This window comes from Bombyx mori, chromosome 10 (assembly GCF_030269925.1).
Source record: "Bombyx mori chromosome 10, ASM3026992v2".
Classification (NCBI taxonomy): Eukaryota; Metazoa; Arthropoda; class Insecta; order Lepidoptera; family Bombycidae; genus Bombyx; species Bombyx mori.
In genome coordinates, this window is record NC_085116.1 from 17,194,148 (window position 1) to 17,216,282 (window position 22,135).

At 45.7% G+C, this 22,135-nt stretch overlaps 1 protein-coding gene across 1 annotated transcript; it reads left to right on the top strand.

The window, feature by feature from the left end:
• Positions 1–403: 403 nt before the first annotated feature.
• Positions 404–21,852, top strand: LOC101735951 (stalled ribosome sensor GCN1). Its single transcript, XM_038013250.2, has 39 exons — positions 404–536; positions 610–712; positions 1,211–1,406; positions 2,243–2,423; positions 2,774–2,938; positions 3,389–3,641; positions 3,800–3,978; positions 4,761–4,958; positions 5,272–5,430; positions 6,126–6,285; positions 6,731–7,063; positions 7,186–7,379; positions 7,778–7,956; positions 8,169–8,298; positions 8,841–8,921; positions 9,144–9,373; positions 9,460–9,647; positions 10,110–10,274; positions 10,349–10,479; positions 10,729–10,865; positions 10,939–11,155; positions 11,464–11,697; positions 12,042–12,236; positions 12,355–12,483; positions 12,568–12,691; positions 13,275–13,511; positions 14,038–14,217; positions 14,380–14,669; positions 14,949–15,144; positions 15,607–16,121; positions 16,189–16,326; positions 16,727–16,879; positions 17,417–17,605; positions 18,028–18,287; positions 18,669–18,990; positions 19,356–19,586; positions 19,810–20,469; positions 20,624–20,833; positions 21,644–21,852. The coding sequence occupies exons 1-39, from the start codon at positions 522–524 to the stop codon at positions 21,764–21,766; spliced, it is 7,980 nt and encodes a 2,659-aa protein (XP_037869178.1). The 5' UTR covers positions 404–521; the 3' UTR covers positions 21,767–21,852.
• Positions 21,853–22,135: the final 283 nt, after the last annotated feature.

Genomic DNA, 22,135 nt, shown 5'->3' on the forward strand with positions numbered 1-22,135 from the left:
GCATAAAATGACAATAGACCATGGACACCGTTATTGTGTAATAACGGCATAGACCAATATAATAACGGTGGTTTATTAATTGTTTAATATCTGTGAAAGTGCACAAATGTGGGAAAATGAAACAAGGCCGCTGGACGTAACTTCTGGGGATCGTACCAAAAGTCCATTGAAAAAATCTCAGCAAATGACCAGCATTTTACTGAAATTATATTTCATCCTATATGATCTCATTTAATTTAATTTCATCGCACTTGATTAATGTCTCAAATTAATCATCTTCATTTCATTTCACTCCATATTATCATTTTTCATAAAAAGAATAATATAAATTAAAATAAGACATGACCTAAAAATCTTAGTTACCAGGTCATAAAATCCTTTTAAGAAAATTAGCATAGATTATAAATGATGTACACTTATAATGTACATTGTACATCATGGGTGATCTGTAATTTACGAAGACAAGTGTGCAAGACGTGTGTGTGGTTTTTAGTTAAATTTCAGCTGATTGTATATTGATAATGGCTGATACAGAGGTAATTTCTAATATTTATAACTCATACTAATGTTTCTGAAATATTTTCTAATATGATGCATTTCTGTCTATAGGTATTAAAGAAATTAAAAGATATTCCATTTAAAATCCAGACAGCAAGTTTAAAAGGGAGACTTGAAGTAGTTAATGAAATACGTGAAATTTTATCGTCGCCAGGTTAGTTAATTACTTTTAAAACCTTTATCTAGGTCTGTACTTACTTATCTCGTACTCTTTGCGTTCTGCTACAGGTTGTTATAGGTTGTTATCAGACAGCTGTATTGATCGGTTTTGAGCGCCGGGTGAGCTGTGCTCCCGTTCCAATGCATTCTACTGCAACGAATGCAATAGGGACGGATCACCCCATGCCTCTTGTTTCGAAAATTTTATTGAAACTCAATAGATAAACAAAAAATCATGCAGTCAAATTTTATTTGGGTTTGAATATCAGAAATATATAAGTTTTCGCTTTAAAAGCTTTACTACTCAAGTATACAAATAAGAATGTAATAATTTGTCTTAACCATTAGCTTATGAAGAAGAAATAGAATGATTACTACAGCTTATTGGCATTGTTGATGTCTTGAAAGCCGTTAACCTTTCACCTTCAGATGGAGAGTATGCTGGTCTGCTCTCAAAGGCAATAAAATAAGATTGACATTAATTCTTTAACAGGTATAACAGAACCAGCAGTAAAGTTTGTTTGCCGAGTGCTAGCTCTGACATTGCACAGATATAGAGATACAACGTCCCAATCTTACATCAAGAGTCTTGTGGCTTTCCTTGCTACTGAGCACACAGAATGGGCATTTAAGAATTTATCACCCGTATTACTAGAGATATCAGAACAGCTGAAAAACAACTCAACCTCGTAAGTTTTGCATTTGATAGTCTTAAGTAGAGATAACTGAAAAGTGCTCAATGTTACCTCCACTAGTTCCAAAATGAGCTTCAGTAACATAAAGAATTGGTGAACTTCAGAACTCAGAATTCACTGATTCAGAATACAGGTATTCATTGTAAACTTAAGAACATTTGTGTATTTCAATGTCTTTTACTGACTTTATCACAGAAGGTGGGAAGCCTTCACAGCTCCATTAACATGTGTACTGTGAACCTACTTTTCAAACAATATTAAGTAGAAATAAGTTCATAATTAACTTAATGTTAAGTGGTTATCCATACATAACACAGAGGGATTGCTTTTGACTAACTTAAGACAAAAAATTAATGAATATTAGTGAAATAACCTCTATAAGTATTGTAATGCTCCACTTTGTCAGATCAGACCTTGTGAATGTTCAGAAACATTTTATAGCAGAGGATAGGGATTTTGTCATTTAATATGCCCTATCTGTCCCAACAACAGTTATAAAAACTACTAAGGTCACAAAATCATAGAGAGCAGTTGCTTGGTGGTTGCTATTTACAACTCAGCAACGGTTTTTTTTATATTGCTTAGATGGGTAGATGAGTTCATGGTGCCCCTGGTAAGTGCATACCAGTGCCCATAGATATAAAAAACATAAATGTTGTTATCTACCTTGGGGCATGGTTTTATAGTCTAAGTTACTTTCTGACATCTGAGCCCTTTTGTGATATCCTAATTACAAATACTGAAACTTTGTTTATTATGGTTCTATTTTTTAAGCTATACAGCAATACTATAGGCAACAAACACTATAGACTGTAAATATTTACTTTCAGAAAAAGCAACAGCCAGTCAGGTCTGTTTGCACTTCGATGGTCTAGTGTACTGGTTGAGTCTTCACCGAAATCCTTAGAGCATGAAGTGGACCTGAACTCATTGATACTTGCGCAGGCTAATTTACTAGCCACTGTTTGTGCATATGGCGATAAGAAGAAGAATAAAAAAGCTTATTCTGTGGTATGTTTTTATTATTGTGTAGATAAGTATAGATGGAATGAGTCCATGGCCACCTGGTATTAAATTGTTTTGGAAGCTCAAACACATCATAGTGTAAATACCACTGAAAACAAGATGAGGTCAAATTCTCAATTATCTATATTTTATGTTCAATTATTATGCTACCATTCAAACCAAAACAGTTGAACCTCTTCACACTATAAATAGGCAGAATGGTATTTTTTTACCTACCTACCTATCTTAGTGACACTCAGACATACACATATATTTTAGAGAACAGAAAAAGTTCAATAGCAAAAGCCCACATACACCCACTCTGTATAATACTTTGTAAATATTGTTTTCACCAGCTACATGCGGTATGGAGTAAAATAGGAAAAGAGAAAGTACTGAAATGGGTGGAAACATTACTAGCACAGCCTGGTGACAGCGGACCGCACATCTCAGTGACATTCTCTGCTCTCTGTGCTCATTATAAGGATATAGGAGATGAATCTATTATAACATTACATAAGGTTGGTTATTGCAGTATTTAATATTTATTTTATAGATGTTATTTATGCATGAATTAGTGTTGGTGTTGGAGTATGCTTTGTAAGTGACTACTGCAGTCAGTAAACGTTTATGGTGCGAACCCGCTAGCTCAGAAGAGATCTAGTAGTCTCTTTTGACTGCAATGAAAAGTTCTGGAACACTCTGAGAGAGTTAGAATAACAGAAGATGAAAACAGGATTTTTTTTTCTTTTTCCCTTTTTTTTTCATTCTATATTTTATTTTAAAGTAGAAGTTTTTGCTACTACCATAACCATCAAAATCTAGAAACACATAATACTTCTGTAATCTTTAGGTTCTTGTCTAAAAATACCTTATAACTCAAAATATAAGATGGTTCAGGAGTCTGTGCATCCAAAAATGTTGAAAAGTTTATGCTCAGCACATACTATAACATCCAATAAATATTTCAGGCCAAAATGTTAGAAAATTTTACTAAAAGTCTGATCAGCGTGAAGTCCAGGCCAAATGCGAACTACATCAAGGGCTGCTCTGACCTCCTGCACCTGCTCAGCGAGTCTGATATCCAAGACACATTACTGCCGGCTCTGCACAAAGCCATGCTCCGGAGTCCGGAAACGATCGTTCAAGCTGTCGGAGAAGTGGTTGCCAATCTCAATATCTACCTGGATGGCGTGGCTGTTGATATCGGAAAGAGTTTGATAGGTATAAACAAGTTTTGTTTAAAAGTATGAATCTCAGTTTCCACAGTAAAAGATGACAAATTCCACATTTGTCAGTAATAACTACGCACTAATAGTCCCTCTAATTTATTTAATCTGAATCTTTTGAACGGCAGGGCACTAAGTTACCGAATATTTCAGTGAATCTCCATTCTAAAGACGAGTGGGTCCGCGCGGAGGCGCTGAGTGCGCTGCACCGGCTGGCGGCGCGCACCCGCACCGCGCCCGCCGCCGCCGCGCTGCTCGCGCACGCATTCGCGGAGTACAACGGCGCCAGCGGGAAACTCACTTCCAGCGAAGATAAGATTGCAGTTCTCAATGTAAGCATGCAATGTGCTTTATTACAAATAATCTGTTAGATTATACTTTAAACTGAATCTACATTGCTAGAAAGGAATGAGAAAGAAAACAAGAAAAAATCTCATAGGACTAATGTTAATGTTGCTAAAATGTTAATGAGTAGTACTTTCAAGATGTTTCGAATACATAACAGTTTTCTTGGTCACGAAAATAATTTAATGATCATAAAAAAACGTAAGATTAAACTTTAAAAATAGATTCAGTTATGTGTACAACTCACAAATACTAAAGAATAATTTCTTTCTATTTCAATAATGTTTGTAAATTGAAAGATAAATTCAACAGAAACTAATATATATAATTCTATAATTTCTATAATAATTATTTTTTTAAATTGAAAAAAAATATTTTTAATCCTCATCGGATACAATTTCTATATTTATGAGATAGAGTAACAAAAAGCCCTGTCTAAGTTTTGTCTCATACTGACAAGCGTCATTTCTGATTCAACAGAAAGGGACAAAATACGGTGTAACTATTCCAAGGTGTCTTTGTATAAAATAAAATACTGATTTATTTCACTATTAGCTAGCACTGGTAGCGTAGATTAACATTATAATACGTTTTTCAAAATTTCAAAATTCCGAAACAAATATCACAATAAATATGAAGTTCCGGTATTTTGGAGGCATATCCATATTATCCTCTACGTTTGACGTCAACGACCTTAAATCAATATACCTACTCCGACCTCTACTTATTAGTTAAACATGAAATAAAAGATGTATTTAATGTATTCCAGGGAGTACGCGCCCTGAGCCAGCTGGCCGTCGCCCCGGAGGACAGACGGGCGCTGTTCGCGGAGACGGCCGCCCACACCGCGCGCATACTGGACTCCGAGTCCCACGAGCGAACCTTGTGCGTGGCCCTGGACGTACTGCAGCACTGGACCACAGGCCTGGATGGACCGCTGCCCGATGTCATTCTTGAGATATTCACGGTACAGAATCAACAATATTGTATTCCAGCAATAGCAACTAGAGCAAGTTCTAGGTATTTATCAGTATACATTAAAAGCTAAACAAATATTGAATACAGCTTGAATACTGTGATGTTTGTTCCGAAAAATGGCAGCAACATCAATTTCGGTGCCTAATTCGAAGTCTCATCAGCCATCAGTCATAAAAATGGAAGCTTTAATCTCTAAATCGGACACTTTACAATCAGTTCTTAATGTAAAAATTGGGGAGTAAGCTAAATAGGGCCGGTCACATCACAAGCCGATACCTCACGTAAGTTCGTCCGACTCACAGAAGAACATATCGGCGAAGAGCAGCACGCAGACCGTCCGCACGGCGTACACCAGCCTGCTGGGCCGCGCGCTGCGCCGCTGCGGGCCGCCCGCCGCCGCCGCGCCGCTGCACGCGCTGCTGCTGCAGCCCGTCGAGAGGGCCGCGCTGCAGCCGCTGCAGGTAGACCACTGGACTCACTTCAATATCACACGAAAAACCATTTACTCACAGGACATAACTAAAAATTTGAAAAGCAGTTTCAATACCGTCTTAAAATACTTCAACCTACGTTACCTAAAACTTTCATTTACATGACGATCAACCACAACAACGTAATAAGAAATTAACTCACCTAAAATCGTTGAAGTCGTCGTCTAAGGGGGACATCCAGTGCATTCTTATTGAGCGATGCACTGGTGTTCGAATCCCAAGCGGGTACAAATTTTTTAAATTAAATACGTATTCAACATATATTCACAATTCGCTTCCACGGTAAAGGAATACCATCGTGTAATAAAAATCAAACCCGCAAAATAATAATTTGCATACTTACTGGTGGTAGGACCTCTAGTGAGTTCGCGCGGGTACATATCACCACCCTGCCTAGTTCTGCCGTGAAGCAGTAATACGTTTCGGTTTGAAGGGTGGGGTAGCCGTTGTAACTATACTTGACCTTAGAACTTATATCTCAAGGTGGGTGGCGCGTTTACGTTGTAGATGTCAATGGGCTCCAGTAACCACAACACCTGTGGGCTGTGAGCTCGTCCAGCCATCAAGGCAATAAATAAATCAAACTTAAGTAATTTTAGTTTATATTAGTTACTTATTTTATATCTAATAAATGAATAAATGATGAAACATGGTAATGCCTCCAGAACGCCACAGTAAGCGAGGGTATCTGCGCGATGCTGGGCCTGGTGCTGCTGGACGAGTCCCGGCAGCTGCCCGGCAAGTCCTCGTGCTGGGCCGCCCTGCTGCACCCGGACAAGCACGTGCTGCTGCACGACAGGGTGCTCGCCGCCGCATCCGAACACGGTAATTTTAACTATTCTTCGCTTTAAAAATTCTACACATCAAAAAAATAAAACGTTTTTTTTACGCAGTCTTGTGTAGCTGTTTTTATTTTTGGGTGGTTAAAATGTGTATTTAAAAAAGAAACAAATTCTTATCCAAAAAGGTTGAATACTTACTATTACTACTATTATGTTTAAACAAATTTTTGTTACATTTTTCCTCATTAATTGAAAAACGTAAATTCACTAATAATAGGGTTAGGGTTCACATCTAAACATCTACTATAGAAATACATCAGAACCTGTTTTTAATAAATATTTGTATGGCTTAAAAAGTATTTCAGAATTTTTTTCTTTTTCAATTCTTCATTAAAAATACACAAATTAATTTTGTTAAAATTATATTATTATTTCTTCATTTTCAATCCTATTTACTGACCTCCACTATATCATTTACCCCTTTATAGTCCTCATACAGGTGGCGTTACTGTGCAGAACGGTGTTGGACCACTACCCGAGTGTTGCCAGCGAACCAAACTCCCCGATCTACAGAGCCTTCATTATGGTCCTACTGTCTACCGTGAAGCCAGTTCGAGAAGTAGCACTGCAAGAAGTCAGAGCTTTACTCGCAAAGCGAGATAAAGCGGCAACGGCCAAGCACTTAGTGCTGAAGCTGAACGAAGTTCTGGATGAAGGAAAAATCTTCCATATTAAAGAAAAGTCCCCCTCGGACGAGAAAGGAGCTGAGGTCACCGGGAAGATGATACTAGACTGCGCGCATGCTCTTTGCTCTTATAAAGGTGAGCAGGACCGTCTCTTTCAGCCGCAAAGCATTTATGCATTCTGTTTCAAAGAGTAGAGCGCCCAAGATTGTGAGTTTCATTTAATGAACACAAAGTAATCTCAACATCCTTTATCTCAGACTATCCCAAAGAAGAGCTGGAGAGCATCGCGCTGTCGGCGTTGCCGTGCAGCCACCACCCGTTGGTAAAGGCTGGAGCTCCACGAGCCTGGGTGAAGATGGTCTCATCACTCGGTCTGCAGCCGAAAGAGCTGGTCACTCTTTATGCCAATAACTTGAAGAATACATACATCAACGGCTTTACGCCTAGTGAGGTGAGCGGTTTTAAATATTTTGTACTCGAATTATATTTCCGTTTGCTAAGTGGACCAGATCAGCTTAGTTTAAAAAAAACACAAATTCGATGCCGCTGTCCACTTTGACTGTTGATGACTGCGCGGTGGAGCCACTGAGGGTCCATGCACAGTGACGTCACCGCTACCGCTATTGGTATCGATTGTCCCGCTATGTAATTTCACAAGACACTTCACTAAAAAATTATCTTTTTATTCCAAACTCCAAATTGAAAATGTTTACATTAATTGTACGAAGCTCTGTAAAATTATTTATGCATGTGCTTGACGATTAAATTATTTAAAATTAATTATTTTTTCGCTTTATATTAGTCCTTTTATATAAGATAACGATGTAAAGATGAACACGCCTCCCCCAGACTGTGTCGAGCGTAGTGGAAACGCTGGTGTCGGTGGGCCCCGACGGCATGTCGTCGAGCGCCGTGCAGGCGGCGCTGGTGTGGCTCCAGGACCCGCAGCTGCAGCGCGTCACCAGGGACGAGTACTTCGTCTACCTCACGCCAGACGACGACATCTATGACAAGTCCAGCGTGCCCGGGTACGCAACCTCTCCCTACACACGGTCTACCTCCGCGGCACAGACGGGGCGCTAGAAGCGCAACAAATTTATCGCTAAAGATCATAAAATACTTGTTTAGAGTGATGAGTAATATGTAATTGTTATTGCTTGATTTTAAATTTAAAACGGCCAATTCATGACTTATAGATAGACTTAGATAGACTGACAGAAATTGTATTTATTGAATGCAGTAATGAAGACAACAAAGAGATGAATTTGAAACGAGAGAGCAAAGCGTACAGCTACAAGGAGCAGCTCGAAGAGTTGCAGCTGCGCCGAGAGCTGGACGAGAAGAAACGTAAAGAGGGGAAAATTAAGGAGGTAATGGGAATTTATTTATAACCTATTTTTATTAATAGCAACTAATATTTTATTTTATGGCTCAGTAACGAGACTTTTAAGCCAAGTTTTATATTTCCTTCTCATATTCGGTTATAATATGAAAACTGATATCAAGTTGGTTAATTTGCGGTTTTAATCAATTGCGCTGAGATTAAATAAAACGAGATGAGATGGGATGAAAAAGAGTAAAGTCATGGCTACTTACTGAAACTTTTTCAGTTGACTTTTTGGAAGAACCCGAGAAGCTATGTCCAGCAGCAATTTTTTCCATATTTATGCACTTTTGCAGATGATAAACAGTTAACAAACCACCATTATTACACATTTAAACCTGGAATGAACCTGAAATGCACTAAATTAACAAAATAAAACAACTCATATAACTTCGCGCCTCATGTCCCAAAGTTCCGGAGTTCGCAGACAGACTACCGCCAGTAAAGTAATGTGAATTCATTGTTCGGAGCGGTCAGAACCAATTCCTATTACAAATAGTTATAAGTATTATTTAATTTTTATTTCAGACGCCGTTATCTGCTAAACAAAAAGAAGCCATAAAAGCGCAACTGGCCAAGGAAAGTGCGGTCAGGAAGAGGCTCAGTGTGGTGAGAATACAAAACTTGTTCAATTTCTAAACGTCAAAGTGTCAGCATGCGACGTCCGCCATGACACCAACTCTCTTTAAAATCTAGCCGCCAAGAGCGATGCATCAATTTTATATTTCTTTTATATTAAGTCTTCATATTTGTCATAAATAAGGATAAATAAATATATATCTACAGTCCACGCTTTGATTAAAAGTACTAATGAATATTAATTTGTTACAGTTGAACGAACGTTTAGTTTGCGCCGTGGGTCTGCTGGAGGCGGTCCAGCGAGGCTGCCCCTCCGCCCTGCGCAGCAGTGCGCGGCGCGTGGTGTCCCGCGTGCTGGCGGCGCTGCGCAGTCCGCTGGCGGCGCCGCGCCTGCTGCCCGCGCACCGCCGCCTGGGCGCCGCGCTGCTGCCCGCGCGCCTGCCCGCCCCGCTGCGCGACCACGTCACCCGCACCACGCTCAGGTGCGTGCGCGCCGACGCCCCGACCCGCGTTTGTAACGCGAACTCGATTGAAAACAGTTAGCAAAATGAGATCGTTTATTTCTCAGGCTCTATAAACCTCAATGCGACCTAGACCCGAGCTGGGAAGACGAGGACCTGGTTGAAGCCACCTCGCGAGTCATCAACCTGCTGCACGCCGCCAGCGTGGCCGTGAAGGTGGATGCCAGTGACACCAAAAAGTTAAACCATTTTACCGCTCCCGGATTCTGCTACGTCTTTCCTGTACTCAAGTTAGGTATGAAAATTCAATGTGAAAAAATGCTGCACAAATGTTTGTGTAGGAACTAATGTCGGGCACGTCCAAAGACAGTATAGTCGCATAGCGGTACCCTTGTTGCTTGAAGTGTGCAAGGCCGAGCCAGGGTGGAACACACGTCCTTTTTACGGAGAAGAAAATGTTTCGGCTAATTGGACGAATTCGTGACAAGCTAGTATTTCAGACTACTTGGGCCCATTGTCCCATTTATTATTGTTTCACCAGACAAGCAAAGGCAATGTATTCCATACAGCCAATATTGTAAGAATTTGCACTACACCCAAGACTTGCCCTGCTTGTGAAAACTGCAGTTAGACTTCAAGATATAGACAAATATATACTATATTTTTTTAATATAATAGGCGAGGTTATTAATTTATATTAACAAGTCCTATTCGAGCGTCGTTTTATGTTCGTTGTAAACAATACATTTTTGTACAGGTTTAACTAAAGAACTGAGTGAAAAGGACGAAATGACAATGTTGAACGGGCTGGCGGTGATCACGCACCACGTGTCGGCGCGGCCCCACCCGGACGACGCCGAGCTGCTGCACCCGGCGCTGTTCCCCATGGACGAGATATTCCGACTGCTCATAGAACTCATCGGTTAGCCTGTCGCAGCTCGAGTGACGACTTGTACCGTCCGGAGCGACACGAGCTCAGCACACGTCTGGTTACAGAGAGCACGCGGCTGTGCGCGCAGGCGGCCTGCATCGTGGCGCTGCTGGAGGCGGCCCGGTGCGCGGCGCGGGGGCCCCTCGCGCGGGACGACGCCGCCGCGCTGCTGGCCGGCCTGCGCAGCGAGAGCGAGGTCCGTGCACGCCACCGTGCTGCTACTGACGCTTAGTATACTAATTAATTGGGAATGATATCATGTCTCAAAAGGCATTCACGGTGATGATATCCACGGCCAGTGTTAATTGCTTAACACCAGAGGGCTGGTTGAGCCATGTAAAGACAAAAGACAATACGTTCACTTTTTGAACGTAATTTGTCATATTGAGCAGCCTCGTGAAACCCCCGACGTTCACGAACGTCTAAGAGTGTGGTCGGTCGGCAGGTGGTCCGCGACACGGTGCTGCAGGCGCTGCTGAGCCTGGCGGAGCGGCTGCCGCCCCTGCTGCAAGACGAAGACTACGCCTACTCCGTCGTCAAGCGGATCCTGATCGCCACCTTCGACGTAGTTGAAGACAACAAGTCAGTAACGTCCCGAGGTCAAGTCGCAGCACCTCTCTCGCGAACTCTTTAGCCTGATAATGAAATATGACAGGAAGCTAGCCGTGGAGCTGTGGGAGCGCGTGCCCGGCTGCGAGCCCGTGTCCCGCGGCGCGCTGATGGCGGACCTGGTGCTGGACGAGCTGCAGACCGCCTGTCTCCCGCTCCAGCGAGCAGCAGCCCTCGCCCTGGCGCACCTCGTCCTCCGCGGAGACGCTCCGTGCGACGTCCTGCTGCAGCGTCTACAGGACCTGTACGCTGAAAAGCTGCCCGTAAGTTTTTGCAAATTGGTTACAACGATTGTCGAGGCAGGGCGCGCGGGCGGCGGCGCACGCGGCCCTTACTGGACTCTATTGAAGTAGCCTTCAGCTCGGTCAGCCGCTAGCGCTCGTGGCCCGGACCGCCCGGTGGAATGCCACTCGGCCTCTGTTCATTGTAATATCACTTTCGACACTTCTATTACTACGTTTATTAGCATTTGCAGGGATACCACAAATGTTAAGAACATGTAGTAGTAATTTGTCCCTTCTGTCAATATGAATAATGAAGTTGTAACGTTGCGTGACGCGGGGGCGCGCAGCTGATCCCGGCCAAGCAAGACCAGTTCGGTCACGAGGTGGAGCCGGCGCTGGACATGTGGGAGGGGCGGCGCGGCGTGGCGCTGGGGCTGGGCGCGCTGGCCCCGCGGCTGCAGGTGGGCGCGGTGCCGGCCGTCATGCGCTTCTTCGTGGAGTGGGGCCTGGCCGACCGCCGCGACGACGTGCGCGCCGAGATGCTCGCCGCCGCCATGGCCATCGTCGAGCTGCACGGGAAGGTAAGCGCAGCGAGCCCGCCCTCCGTCGCCCCCGGGCTGGCGCGATTGTGTATTAGCTGTTCCGACACAGTATTTTATCACCAGAAAGTCAACTTATTTGTTGCGCACTAAAGTTGTCAATAACTCCGTCTTCTAAACGCCCAAATGCTTGCAACACACAGCTTTGGCGAAACCTAGCAATTGTTTCTTTTTCTCCAAACACCACTATAACGCGACCAAGTATTCATGGTCTCATGGCCCTCACACGACGAGCCAACACTCTAAATATTACGTGGCACGAGCACCAAGAGATTTGACCAAGATCATAAATTCAATAATAACTAAACAAACTCCTAACTATTCAGGATACGATCAGCAGCCAGCTGCCGGTGTTCGAGAGGTTCCTGGACTCCGCGCCCAAGTCTGGCAGCTACGACGCGGTGCGGGAGGCCGTGGTGCTGCTGGTGGGGTCCCTGGCGCGCCACCTGGAGCCCGACGACGTGCGCCTGCGCCCCATCGCGCTGCGCCTCGTCGCCGCCCTGTCCACGCCGGCTCAGCAGGTGCCCCACCCTCACATCACATCCTTGTCTGTCGCGGCGAGCAGTGGCTGCCGGCCGAGCGTACAACCAATGTGTCACGGCTCCGCTTAAAGACGTCGCCCTTGTGCCCCGAGAGCAGGTCCAGGAGGCGGTGGGCAACTGTCTGCCGCACCTGGTGACGTCACCGGCGCTGGAGAGCGAGATCCCGGGCATCGTCAACAAGCTGATGAAACAACTACTCACCGCCGAGAAATTCGGAGATCGAAGGGTCGGTATATCCTATTAATTTTATTAGTTAATTATTACAATACAATCAGATAAATACAGAGTGCACGTTGTCGTCCTGTCGCAGGGCGCCGCGTACGGCATAGCCGGCGTCGTCAAGGGGCTCGGCATCCTGTCCCTGAAGCAGCTGGACATCATGGGGAAACTCACAGAAGCCATACAGGAAAAGAAGAACTACAAGTATCGCGAAGGTACGGTCTCGGTATTTGTGTTCAGTTCCCAGGGCTACTTGTTAACATTCAGTCAAAGAAGTATCGAGAACATATTTTTTGTTTATCGTATCAAATTCAATTTTTTGTTTTTTTTGTAGTTAGATTGCCACAACTGTTTTTCATTTCGCCGCGAAATTTTAATTTTATATCACGTCTAGTGTGTATTGCGAATTTCATAATGGTCGATAACATCGAACAAATTGTTTGTCTTCAATTTTGCATCGTTAATGGACAATTTCGTGTTCGGAGTCACTGACAATGTTACTGTAATGAAGGAAATGGGTCTCACCAGTCGATCTGTGCCATTTTAAATAATCACTTGGCTATAAAACATGCTTCCGCTCCAAAAACTCAATCGCATAAGGGTCGCTGAGGACATTCTAAAACGAGTCAATTCCGACCCAACATTCATGAAACCCATTTTTTACTGGTGAAGACACGTGGGATATTTAAAATTAACATAATTATTTCTCACTCACAACCCCCCCCCTTAAGTAATATAGATAAGGGTATACTGGTGAACAAAATGTTGGAAGTAAACGTGGAGTGTCTCGGCGAGCAGGCGCGCTGTTCGGGTTCGAGCTGCTGTGCCGCGTGCTGGGCCGCCTGTTCGAGCCGTACATCGTGCACGTGCTGCCGCACCTGCTGCTGTGTCTGGGCGACGGCTCGCAGTACGTGCGCACCGCCGCCGACGACACCGCGCGCCTCATCATGAGCCGCCTCAGCGCGCACGGCGTCAAGCTGGTGCTGCCCGCCCTGCTCAACGCCGTCAACGACGACAACTGGAGGACTAAAGCGGGTACGAGCCCGCCCACCGCACTCAACAACACTACCTCTACTCATACTTGTTTCATTTTCATTATTTATTCATTTATGAAGCCGCATTGCAACGAAACATACGCGCTTTATTGAAAACCTCTTCCTTTTCTAATTGAAGTCTGCTAATAATTTTAATTATAATATATTAGATTCCGTATAATTAATAAATTATCAGTATGTGGGCCTGATAGACGAGGAGAAGTGGAGAGAACGTTCGAGGGCCCTACGTAGCAGCGCGGTACCCTAGGACTGCAACACAAATAAACACAACACACAGTCCATATGTAAATCATGATCACTTCTGATCAAGAACATTCGCGTGTTTAGTCTGTACGTATTCGCTGACTTTCTTATTGTTGGATCTGGTGAGCGGGGGGAAACCAACAATATCGCAGGACACAGCCAGGAGACTCACAATACGCTGTAAACACAAATTTAGGATTTGGTTTTCTACAAAGATACTCAGGCTCCAAATGTTCCCTTTGTTACCGCTGCTCTCCGTCCAGGGTCCATCGAGCTGCTGGGCGCCATGGCGTACTGCGCGCCCAAGCAGCTGTCGTCGTGCCTGCCGTCCATCGTGCCGCGCCTCATCGAGGTGCTGAGCGACTCGCATCTGCGCGTGCAGCTGTCCGCCGCCGCCGCGCTCAAGGTCATCGGCTCCGTCATCAGGAACCCCGAGATCCAAGGTACTACGGCATGCTGGACTTTTAAATCATTTATTTTGTATTGGGCATATTAGTCAAATGCGCCTGGTGTGAAGTGGTCGTTGAAGCCCGTGGATGCCGCCCGTCATGCGGTGTGAGCTTAGAGTTTACTAAAAATATATTTAATTTGGTGTCGTTCGTCAGCCATCGTGCCGGTGCTGCTGCAAGCCCTGCAGGACCCGTCCAACAAGACGTCGGCGTGTCTGCAGACGCTGCTGGACACCAAGTTCGTCCACTTCATCGACGCCCCGTCGCTGGCCCTCATCATGCCGGTGGTGCAGCGAGCCTTCCTGGACCGGAGCACCGAGACCCGCAAGATGGCGGCGCAGATCATAGGCAACATGTACTCGCTGACCGACCAGAAGGACCTCACACCCTATCTCCCGAACATCATCCCGGGACTGAAAAGCTCTCTACTGGATCCCGTGCCGGAGGTCAGTCACTCGTGACCTGGCGCGCTGTCCGCTAGACAAGTTCATTTATATGTATCGACCGTTTCGCATTCCAAGTTTTCAGCCAACCAAAATTATAGCTTTATAGTGACCAAAGATCCCAGCTATGAGTTCCGTTCCGGTAGAGACCAAGGCTACCTTCTGTCCACATCCTTTTACAGAACTTTGAGCACCTTAAGTCACAATAAACAAGTCCGAATAATTCAAAGTAATTTTTGAAAATAGTTCAAAATCTTTAATTTCAAGTGTGTCGTGGTTTAGGTCCGCAGCGTCTCGGCGCGAGCCCTCGGCGCTATGGTAAAGGGTATGGGAGAGAGCAGCTTCGAAGAGTTGCTCCCGTGGCTGATGCACACGCTCACCTCGGAGACCAGCTCCGTGGACCGCTCCGGTGCTGCCCAGGGACTCTCCGAAGTCGTCGCTGGACTTGGAGTGCAAAAATTGCACAAGATTATGCCAGGTGATACTCCGGCTTGCAACAGGAATAAAGTTATCCCTACTTGTGGGTCAGGACATGTCTGTCTTTAAAGGCTTTTAAAGAGTGCGAGAGGTAGGTAGCGGCTGGGCTGTCTCTGGCACTGCCGCTGACCTTCAATCCCTCAATATGGGCTATTGCACAGAATGCAAACAATTTTTTTTTAAATACGTCATGTAGACTGTATTTTTGAAAACTTGATGTTTAACACGAAGGTTAAATATATAATTAGTGGGTATTTTTTATTTAATAAATATACAATCATCAGCAAATACTGCTCTCTTTCTCCCTATGACGTGTCAGGGCGTTGACGCCGCGCCTGGTTGTTTTTTTTTATTCAATTTAATTGCGTATTAAGTAAAGAATGGCTAGTAACAAACTACATTACAAAGTGAAATGATAGTTTTGATTCCGTTGAGTGTGCTCTGAGCGTGCGCTGTCCCACAGACATCATCGCCACGGCGGAGCGCACGGACATCGCGCCGCACGTCAAGGACGGCTACATCATGATGTTCATCTACATGCCCGGCGCCTTCACCGACGAGTTCACCCCCTACATCGGCCAGATCATCAACCCCATCCTCAAGGCGCTGGCGGACGAGAACGAGTACGTGCGCGAGACGGCGCTGCGGGCCGGCCAGCGCATCGTCAACCTGTACGCGGAGTCCGCCATCGCGCTGCTGCTGCCAGAGCTCGAGAAGGGCCTGTTCGACGACAACTGGAGGATCCGCTACAGCTCCGTGCAGCTGCTGGGCGACCTGCTGTACCGCATCTCCGGGGTCACCGGCAAGATGAGCACCGAGACCGCCTCGGAGGACGACAACTTCGGCACGGAGCAGTCGCACAAGGCCATCATCACCGCGCTGGGCCCCGAGCGCAGGAACCGCGTGCTGGCCGGCCTCTACATGGGCCGCAGCGACGTCGCGCTCATGGTGCGCCAGGCCGCGCTGCACGTCTGGAAGGTAGCCCCGCCCCCGCAGCACCCGCCACCCCCGCGCACCTGCACTAACCGACGCGCTGTCTCCGCAGGTGGTCGTCACCAACACTCCCAAGACGTTACGCGAGATCCTGCCGACCCTCTTCGGGTTGCTGCTCGGATGCCTCGCCTCCACCAGCTACGACAAGCGACAGGTTGCCGCCAGGACCCTGGGAGATCTCGTCAGGAAGGTCAGGAGGATGCTTCATGCTAATTATGTTTTAATGCGTGTGTAAGTAAGCAGGCGCTCGCGTCGCTCTCAGACGAACGGTAACTTCGGCGCCGAGAGAGGTCGCCAACAGCTCCGCGCTAACCTTGTTGATAACCCGTACACGTCGCGACAGGAAAATTACACAATATTCTAATCTGGAGGCATTGTGAGTGCGTCTAGAGCCCCGGGACAGCACCACACGTCACACGCACGCCCGCACGGGGGGTACTGTGTCGGACGAATTTGCATTTTGTTCAAAAAAGTTCGCATTTAATAAAGGTTGTATAACAACACAACAGTCCCAGTGTTGATGCCAGAGGTGACACTAGGAGTAGGGTTGGGCGGGGGCGCCTGCTGTACCGTGGTTGTGTGTGCGGCAGCTGGGCGAGCGCGTGCTGCCGGAGATAGTGCCCATCCTGGAGCGCGGGCTGCGGTCTCCGCGCGCCGACCAGCGCCAGGGCGTCTGCATCGGGCTCGGGGAGATCCTCGCCTCCACCTCGCGGGACGCCGTGCTCAGCTTCGCCGACGGATTGGTCAGTCGCTTGTTTATATTGTACACGGGATAAAGTTAGGTTCTGTCCGCGATAATCCTTGTGGGAATTGGATTTAAATTATTCTTATTTTTAAATGAATTCAAACAAAAAAAACATGTGTGCAATTCACACGTGGTAGAAGTGAAACCTTCCAAAATTAAAATACAATTATTCTAAACGTCTTAAGTATATGTAAAATTTTGTCATTAGTAAATAATTGTAAGGTAGCGCTCTCTGTGAATTGATATTTTAATTTCACGTATAATCCTAAATTAAAATTCACTACAAGAGCTTTCATACACACGCTAGTATTAAAAAATCTCACAGATGGCGCTGTATTAAATAGTATGTATATTTCTGTCTCATTCTTTGCTGGCTTCATCCTACACATTTTTGTATTTGTTTCTCTTACCTGTCGTTTTTTCCGTTGCATCCGGTTTGAAATCACAACGATTCTAAAGAAGTTTTCACTTCAACAACTTCTTCGACAAACAGTTTAAATATCTGCAAGTAAATATTGGTCCCCGCCGCCCCCAGGTGCCCACGGTCCGCACCGCGCTGTGCGACCCGCTGCCGGAGGTGCGGCTGGCTGCGGCGCGCACGTTCGACAGTCTGCACGCCACCATCGGCAACAAGGCGCTGGACGACATCCTGCCCTACATGCTCGAGGGCCTGAAGGACCCCGACCCCGCCGTCGCGGACGCCACGCTCGACGGACTCAAACAGGCTAGTTTACGAGTTTCTGTTCAGTTTGTATCTTGAAGATTGCGTACAGAAAATAATATAACGCTGTTTTTATAATATAACTGATTTTTGAGTCCTAATAAACATTTATACAAACACTACATAGTCATTACAAAATTTAAATATAAAGATCGTGTGACGAAATAATTGAATGCATTGTTAATTATTGTAAAATTATTATAAGTGAGTAGTTGGTGGTGCACTGGCCCGCGTGACGCGCGCGCGTTGTTGCGAAGTTGCTGGGGAGCGTATGGACATACGTGTAACAAATAACCGAACCGTACCTTTTGAAGATTGCATTTTTTTTTTAAATTATTCTATTTTAAACAAGAAAAATTCTAGATGTTTCAACTGTAAACTTTTCATGAGAAAGAAATAAATTGTTAGTTTGTGTCGTTGTTTAGATAATGTCGATAAAGTCGCGCGCGGTGCTGCCCTACCTGATCCCGGTGCTGACGGGCGGCGGCGGCGGCGGCGTGGACACGCGCGCGCTGTCGGCGCTGGCGGCGGCGGCCGGCGGGGCCCTGGCGCGCCACGTGCCGCGCGTGCTGCCCGCGCTGCTGCACGCGCTGGAGGCCGCGCGCGCCACGCCGCACGAGGCCGCCGAGCTGGACCACTGCCGCGACGCGCTGCTGCCCGTCACCGACCCGCCGGGACTGCGATGGTAGCGAGCGACCAGCCCTACTTTTAGTTTTAAATTACTTTCAGTATAATTTTAAGTACACTTGTGATGCACAATGAATGGTGGTACTTGGTCGAATGTGGACTGACGTCCGTTAATAACTTAGCCGATACACAGCTGCGAAGCCTCCAGACAGGAGGCCGAGGTACTGCATGACTCCAAATGCTTCACGATAGAAAGGGACGCGACGATGGTGCTTGCCCGTACATTACGCCCTACGATCAGTCCATCATCCCAAATTTTCTGAATTCTTGGATTTAATCTTTATGACACGACATTATTCCTTCGTCACGGGAGTCGTCCATCCTGTGGAGTGCGGCGCGCCCGGCCGGCCGTATGTTAGAGCGCTCGATACTGTTGCAGCATTATCGACACGCTGCTGGACACGGTCCGCTCCAGCGAGGGCTCCCGGCGCCGCGCCGCCGCCGTGCTGCTGTGCGCCTTCGTCGCGCACACCCGCGGCGACCTAGAGCCGCACGTGCCGCAGCTGCTGCGGGGCCTGGTGCTGCTGCTGGCCGACGACGACCGAGACGTGCTGCTCATGGCGTGGGAGGCGCTCTCCGCGCTCACCAAGACGCTGGACGCCGAGCGGCAGATCCAGCACGTGTCCGACGTGCGCCAGGCCGTGCGCTATGCGGCCGCCGACCTCAAGGGGGATCTCTTGCCCGGATTCTGTCTGCCCAAGGTAATGTGGGACATCTCTGGGAGACTGTGGCGCTGCTATCGCCAATTGCGCGCCATCTACACTTCGTTGACGGTACTATGAGTCACTATCCCTAAGACTCAAAAGCAAATATACTAAAAAAAACAAATTGTTCTACGACCTAAGTACAATAACTCTGGAAACAGGTTCTAATTGTTATGTGTGTACACCCCATTGATAAAAAGATTATAAATCTTAACAAAGTTCAGATCCTGTGATTACTGTTCACATGTTCTATTCAATTTTGTAAATATATCTTTATTCGTAGTGAGAACATTAGACCAAGCGATGTGTGAAAAATGACCTGCCCTCCCTCGCCAAGTAACTAGTCGCAACTGTCCTTGCAGGGTATAGCGCCGATCCTGCCTCTGTTCCGGGAGTCTATCCTAAACGGCTTACCTGAAGACAAGGAAAATGCGGCGCTGATGCTGGGCGAGGTCATCAAGCTGACGTCTCCGGCCGCCATACAGCCCTCCGTCGTACACATCACCGGACCTCTCATCCGTATCCTCGGAGACAGGTTCAACTCTAGCGTCAAAGCTGCCGTTTTGGAGACCTTAGCCTCTTTACTCTCGAAGGTAATATATCGACAATTAGGCGGAATAACTTTTTAACCTACCTTCAATTTAAAAAGAAAAATATTCCAAATTCCATTGATACCATTGTATACAAACCCTCAATTAAAAGGTATTTTCTCAAGAACTTCACTAAGTTAAAGATTTTAAGACTGAGAAATGGAATTCATTATAAGTTCATGTTTATCAATGCACCGAGTGATCTAATAGAATAATTACTTTGTAGGTCGGGGTAATGCTGAAGCAGTTCTTACCGCAACTGCAGACGACGTTCCTGAAGGCCCTCAACGATCCCAACCGGCCCGTGCGGATCAAGGCGGGCCTGGCTCTGTCACAACTGGTCATCATCCACACCAGAGCGGATCCGCTCTTTGTGGAGATGCACAACGGCATTAAGAATACAGACGACCCCGCCATAAGGGAGACCATGCTGCAAGCGTTGCGCAGCATCATCTCCGGCGGCGGAGACAAGCTATCGGAGCAACTGGCGCTCAGTATTCTGTCGACGCTGACGAGCCCCGCGCTCCTGGCGCACCCGGAGGACCCGCCCCGGGGAGCGGTGGGGGGCTGTCTGGGCGCCCTGCTGCACTGGTTGCCGTCCGCACACCACGACGCTGCCCTGCAACACCACGTCTTGGCACAATCCGACGACTGGCTGCTCCAACACGGCCGCTCCTGTGCTCTCTTCGTGGCACTCAAGGAGACCCCGGCCTCTATATACCGCGATCATTACGAAGAAAAGATAGACAAAACCCTGTTGGCGTACCTGGCCAGCGACAAGATCCCGATCGTCTGTAACGGTATCCGCGGCATCGGCTTCCTCATGAAGTATCTCCTCCAGAACGACAGGCCGCTCCCACAGAACATACTTTCGCAATTTGTCAGAGTAAGTACAGAATTCGTATGATTGATTTTAATCGTTTTGTATCCAGCTTCTATTACCATCACTAAACTAGATAGAATATAAATTTGAAACCAACGTGGCATTGTTTATAAGGTCCTCCACTGTTAACAACAGCACAATGTAACTTTCTTCACAGAGCATGAACCATCAAAGCAACGAGGTGAAGCAGATGATGGCGCGGGCCAGCGGCGCCCTGGGTCGCGAGGCCGACAACCCGGAGCTCCTGCGTGCCGTGCTGCCCGCCCTCGTCAACGGCACCAAGGAGAAGAACTCGTACGTGCGCGCCAACGCGGAGTCCTCGCTCCGAACCCTGCTGCGGCTTCATTCTGAACCAGACTATTTCCAGGTACAAATTATCCATCAGTTTCATTGGCTAGAGCTGCACGTGCTCCGCTTGCTACATGTTAACTGTATCAAGAAGCACATGAGTTCTACATCTTACCTTAAGTAGGTAATTTTGCTTATGCTAACATCTTGGGAGGAAGGAAATTAATATTACACATGAGTAAATGTGTAAATTAAAACAAAACAGGATTTTCGTAATTTTATTTAACCTATAATTATAATCTAGATGCCAGTAGCAGGACGGGATTCATAAAATGTATATCTGTGAATGAAACAAAAGACAATCATAAGTGAACTGTTAAAAAAAAGAAATTTGCTATCACTCTCTCCAGTTACAAAGCTTAAAAACCTGAGTGATAACGTTTTATAAAGATTATATCCGATTATCATAAGATGTATATAATGTAAAGTAAATGTGATGGGCTAATCAATTAATCTAATCGATTAGATAATAATGTTCGACAATTACTATAACAGGAATTCATAGAATTATTTAGGTGTGACGATAATTCTCGGTACTAGGGACATAAAGTTGGGTATCCACGTTTTTTCATTTTTCTAATTTAATGTTTCTAATCTAAAGAGGTAAAAGCTATTTTGCAAACAGTATACTTATCGACCACATGAAAGTTGGCTTACCCGTGTACTCATAGAGAAAACCTGTATTTCGCCAGTTTCTATATTATTATATAATTTATAAACGGAGGCTCTGCATCTACTTCAGCCACATGATGCTGATCACTTCTGATAGTTTCGAAAGTACGGTGTTAGGTATATCCAGAATGTAAACTACAAATGTGCATGGTTACAGCGATGCGTGTCGTTCCTGGAGGAAGGCGCCCGTGAAGCTCTGTCTGATGTAGTAGCGAGAGTATTGCGTCGACCTCAACCCGACGGACGAGATGAGGACCTGGACTGTACGCTCATCACCTGAGCGCAGGCATCATATTTTAATGAACTAATGTAATAAAATAATTGTCTAATTAAATAGGTTTCGTATTAAAAAAATCAATACCTTTTAATTATTTTTTTTTAATGAACAAGCTCATGACCTACCTGTTACAAAATAGTTACTGGATTTGTCCTCTTGGTATAAATTAATTAACATTTACTTAAGCCTATAATAATAGACGAATTTAATTATTTATACAATAAAAATGTGTTATTTATTGTAAAATACACCTCGAGTATTGGGTACAGACATGATGGAAAACAAAATACACATAAAACAAACCAAAAAAGATAAAGGGTCCTTAGCTAAATTTTAGTGCTTAAATTAATTCTTATTGAAGTTATACGTCTT

Coding starts and splice junctions, on each gene's coding strand:
- LOC101735951 (XM_038013250.2), top strand. Junction 8,922..9,143: donor TCAGGAAGAGGCTCAGTGTG/GTGAGAATACAA, acceptor AATTTGTTACAG/TTGAACGAACGTTTAGTTTG. Junction 20,834..21,643: donor CTGAACCAGACTATTTCCAG/GTACAAATTATC, acceptor GCATGGTTACAG/CGATGCGTGTCGTTCCTGGA.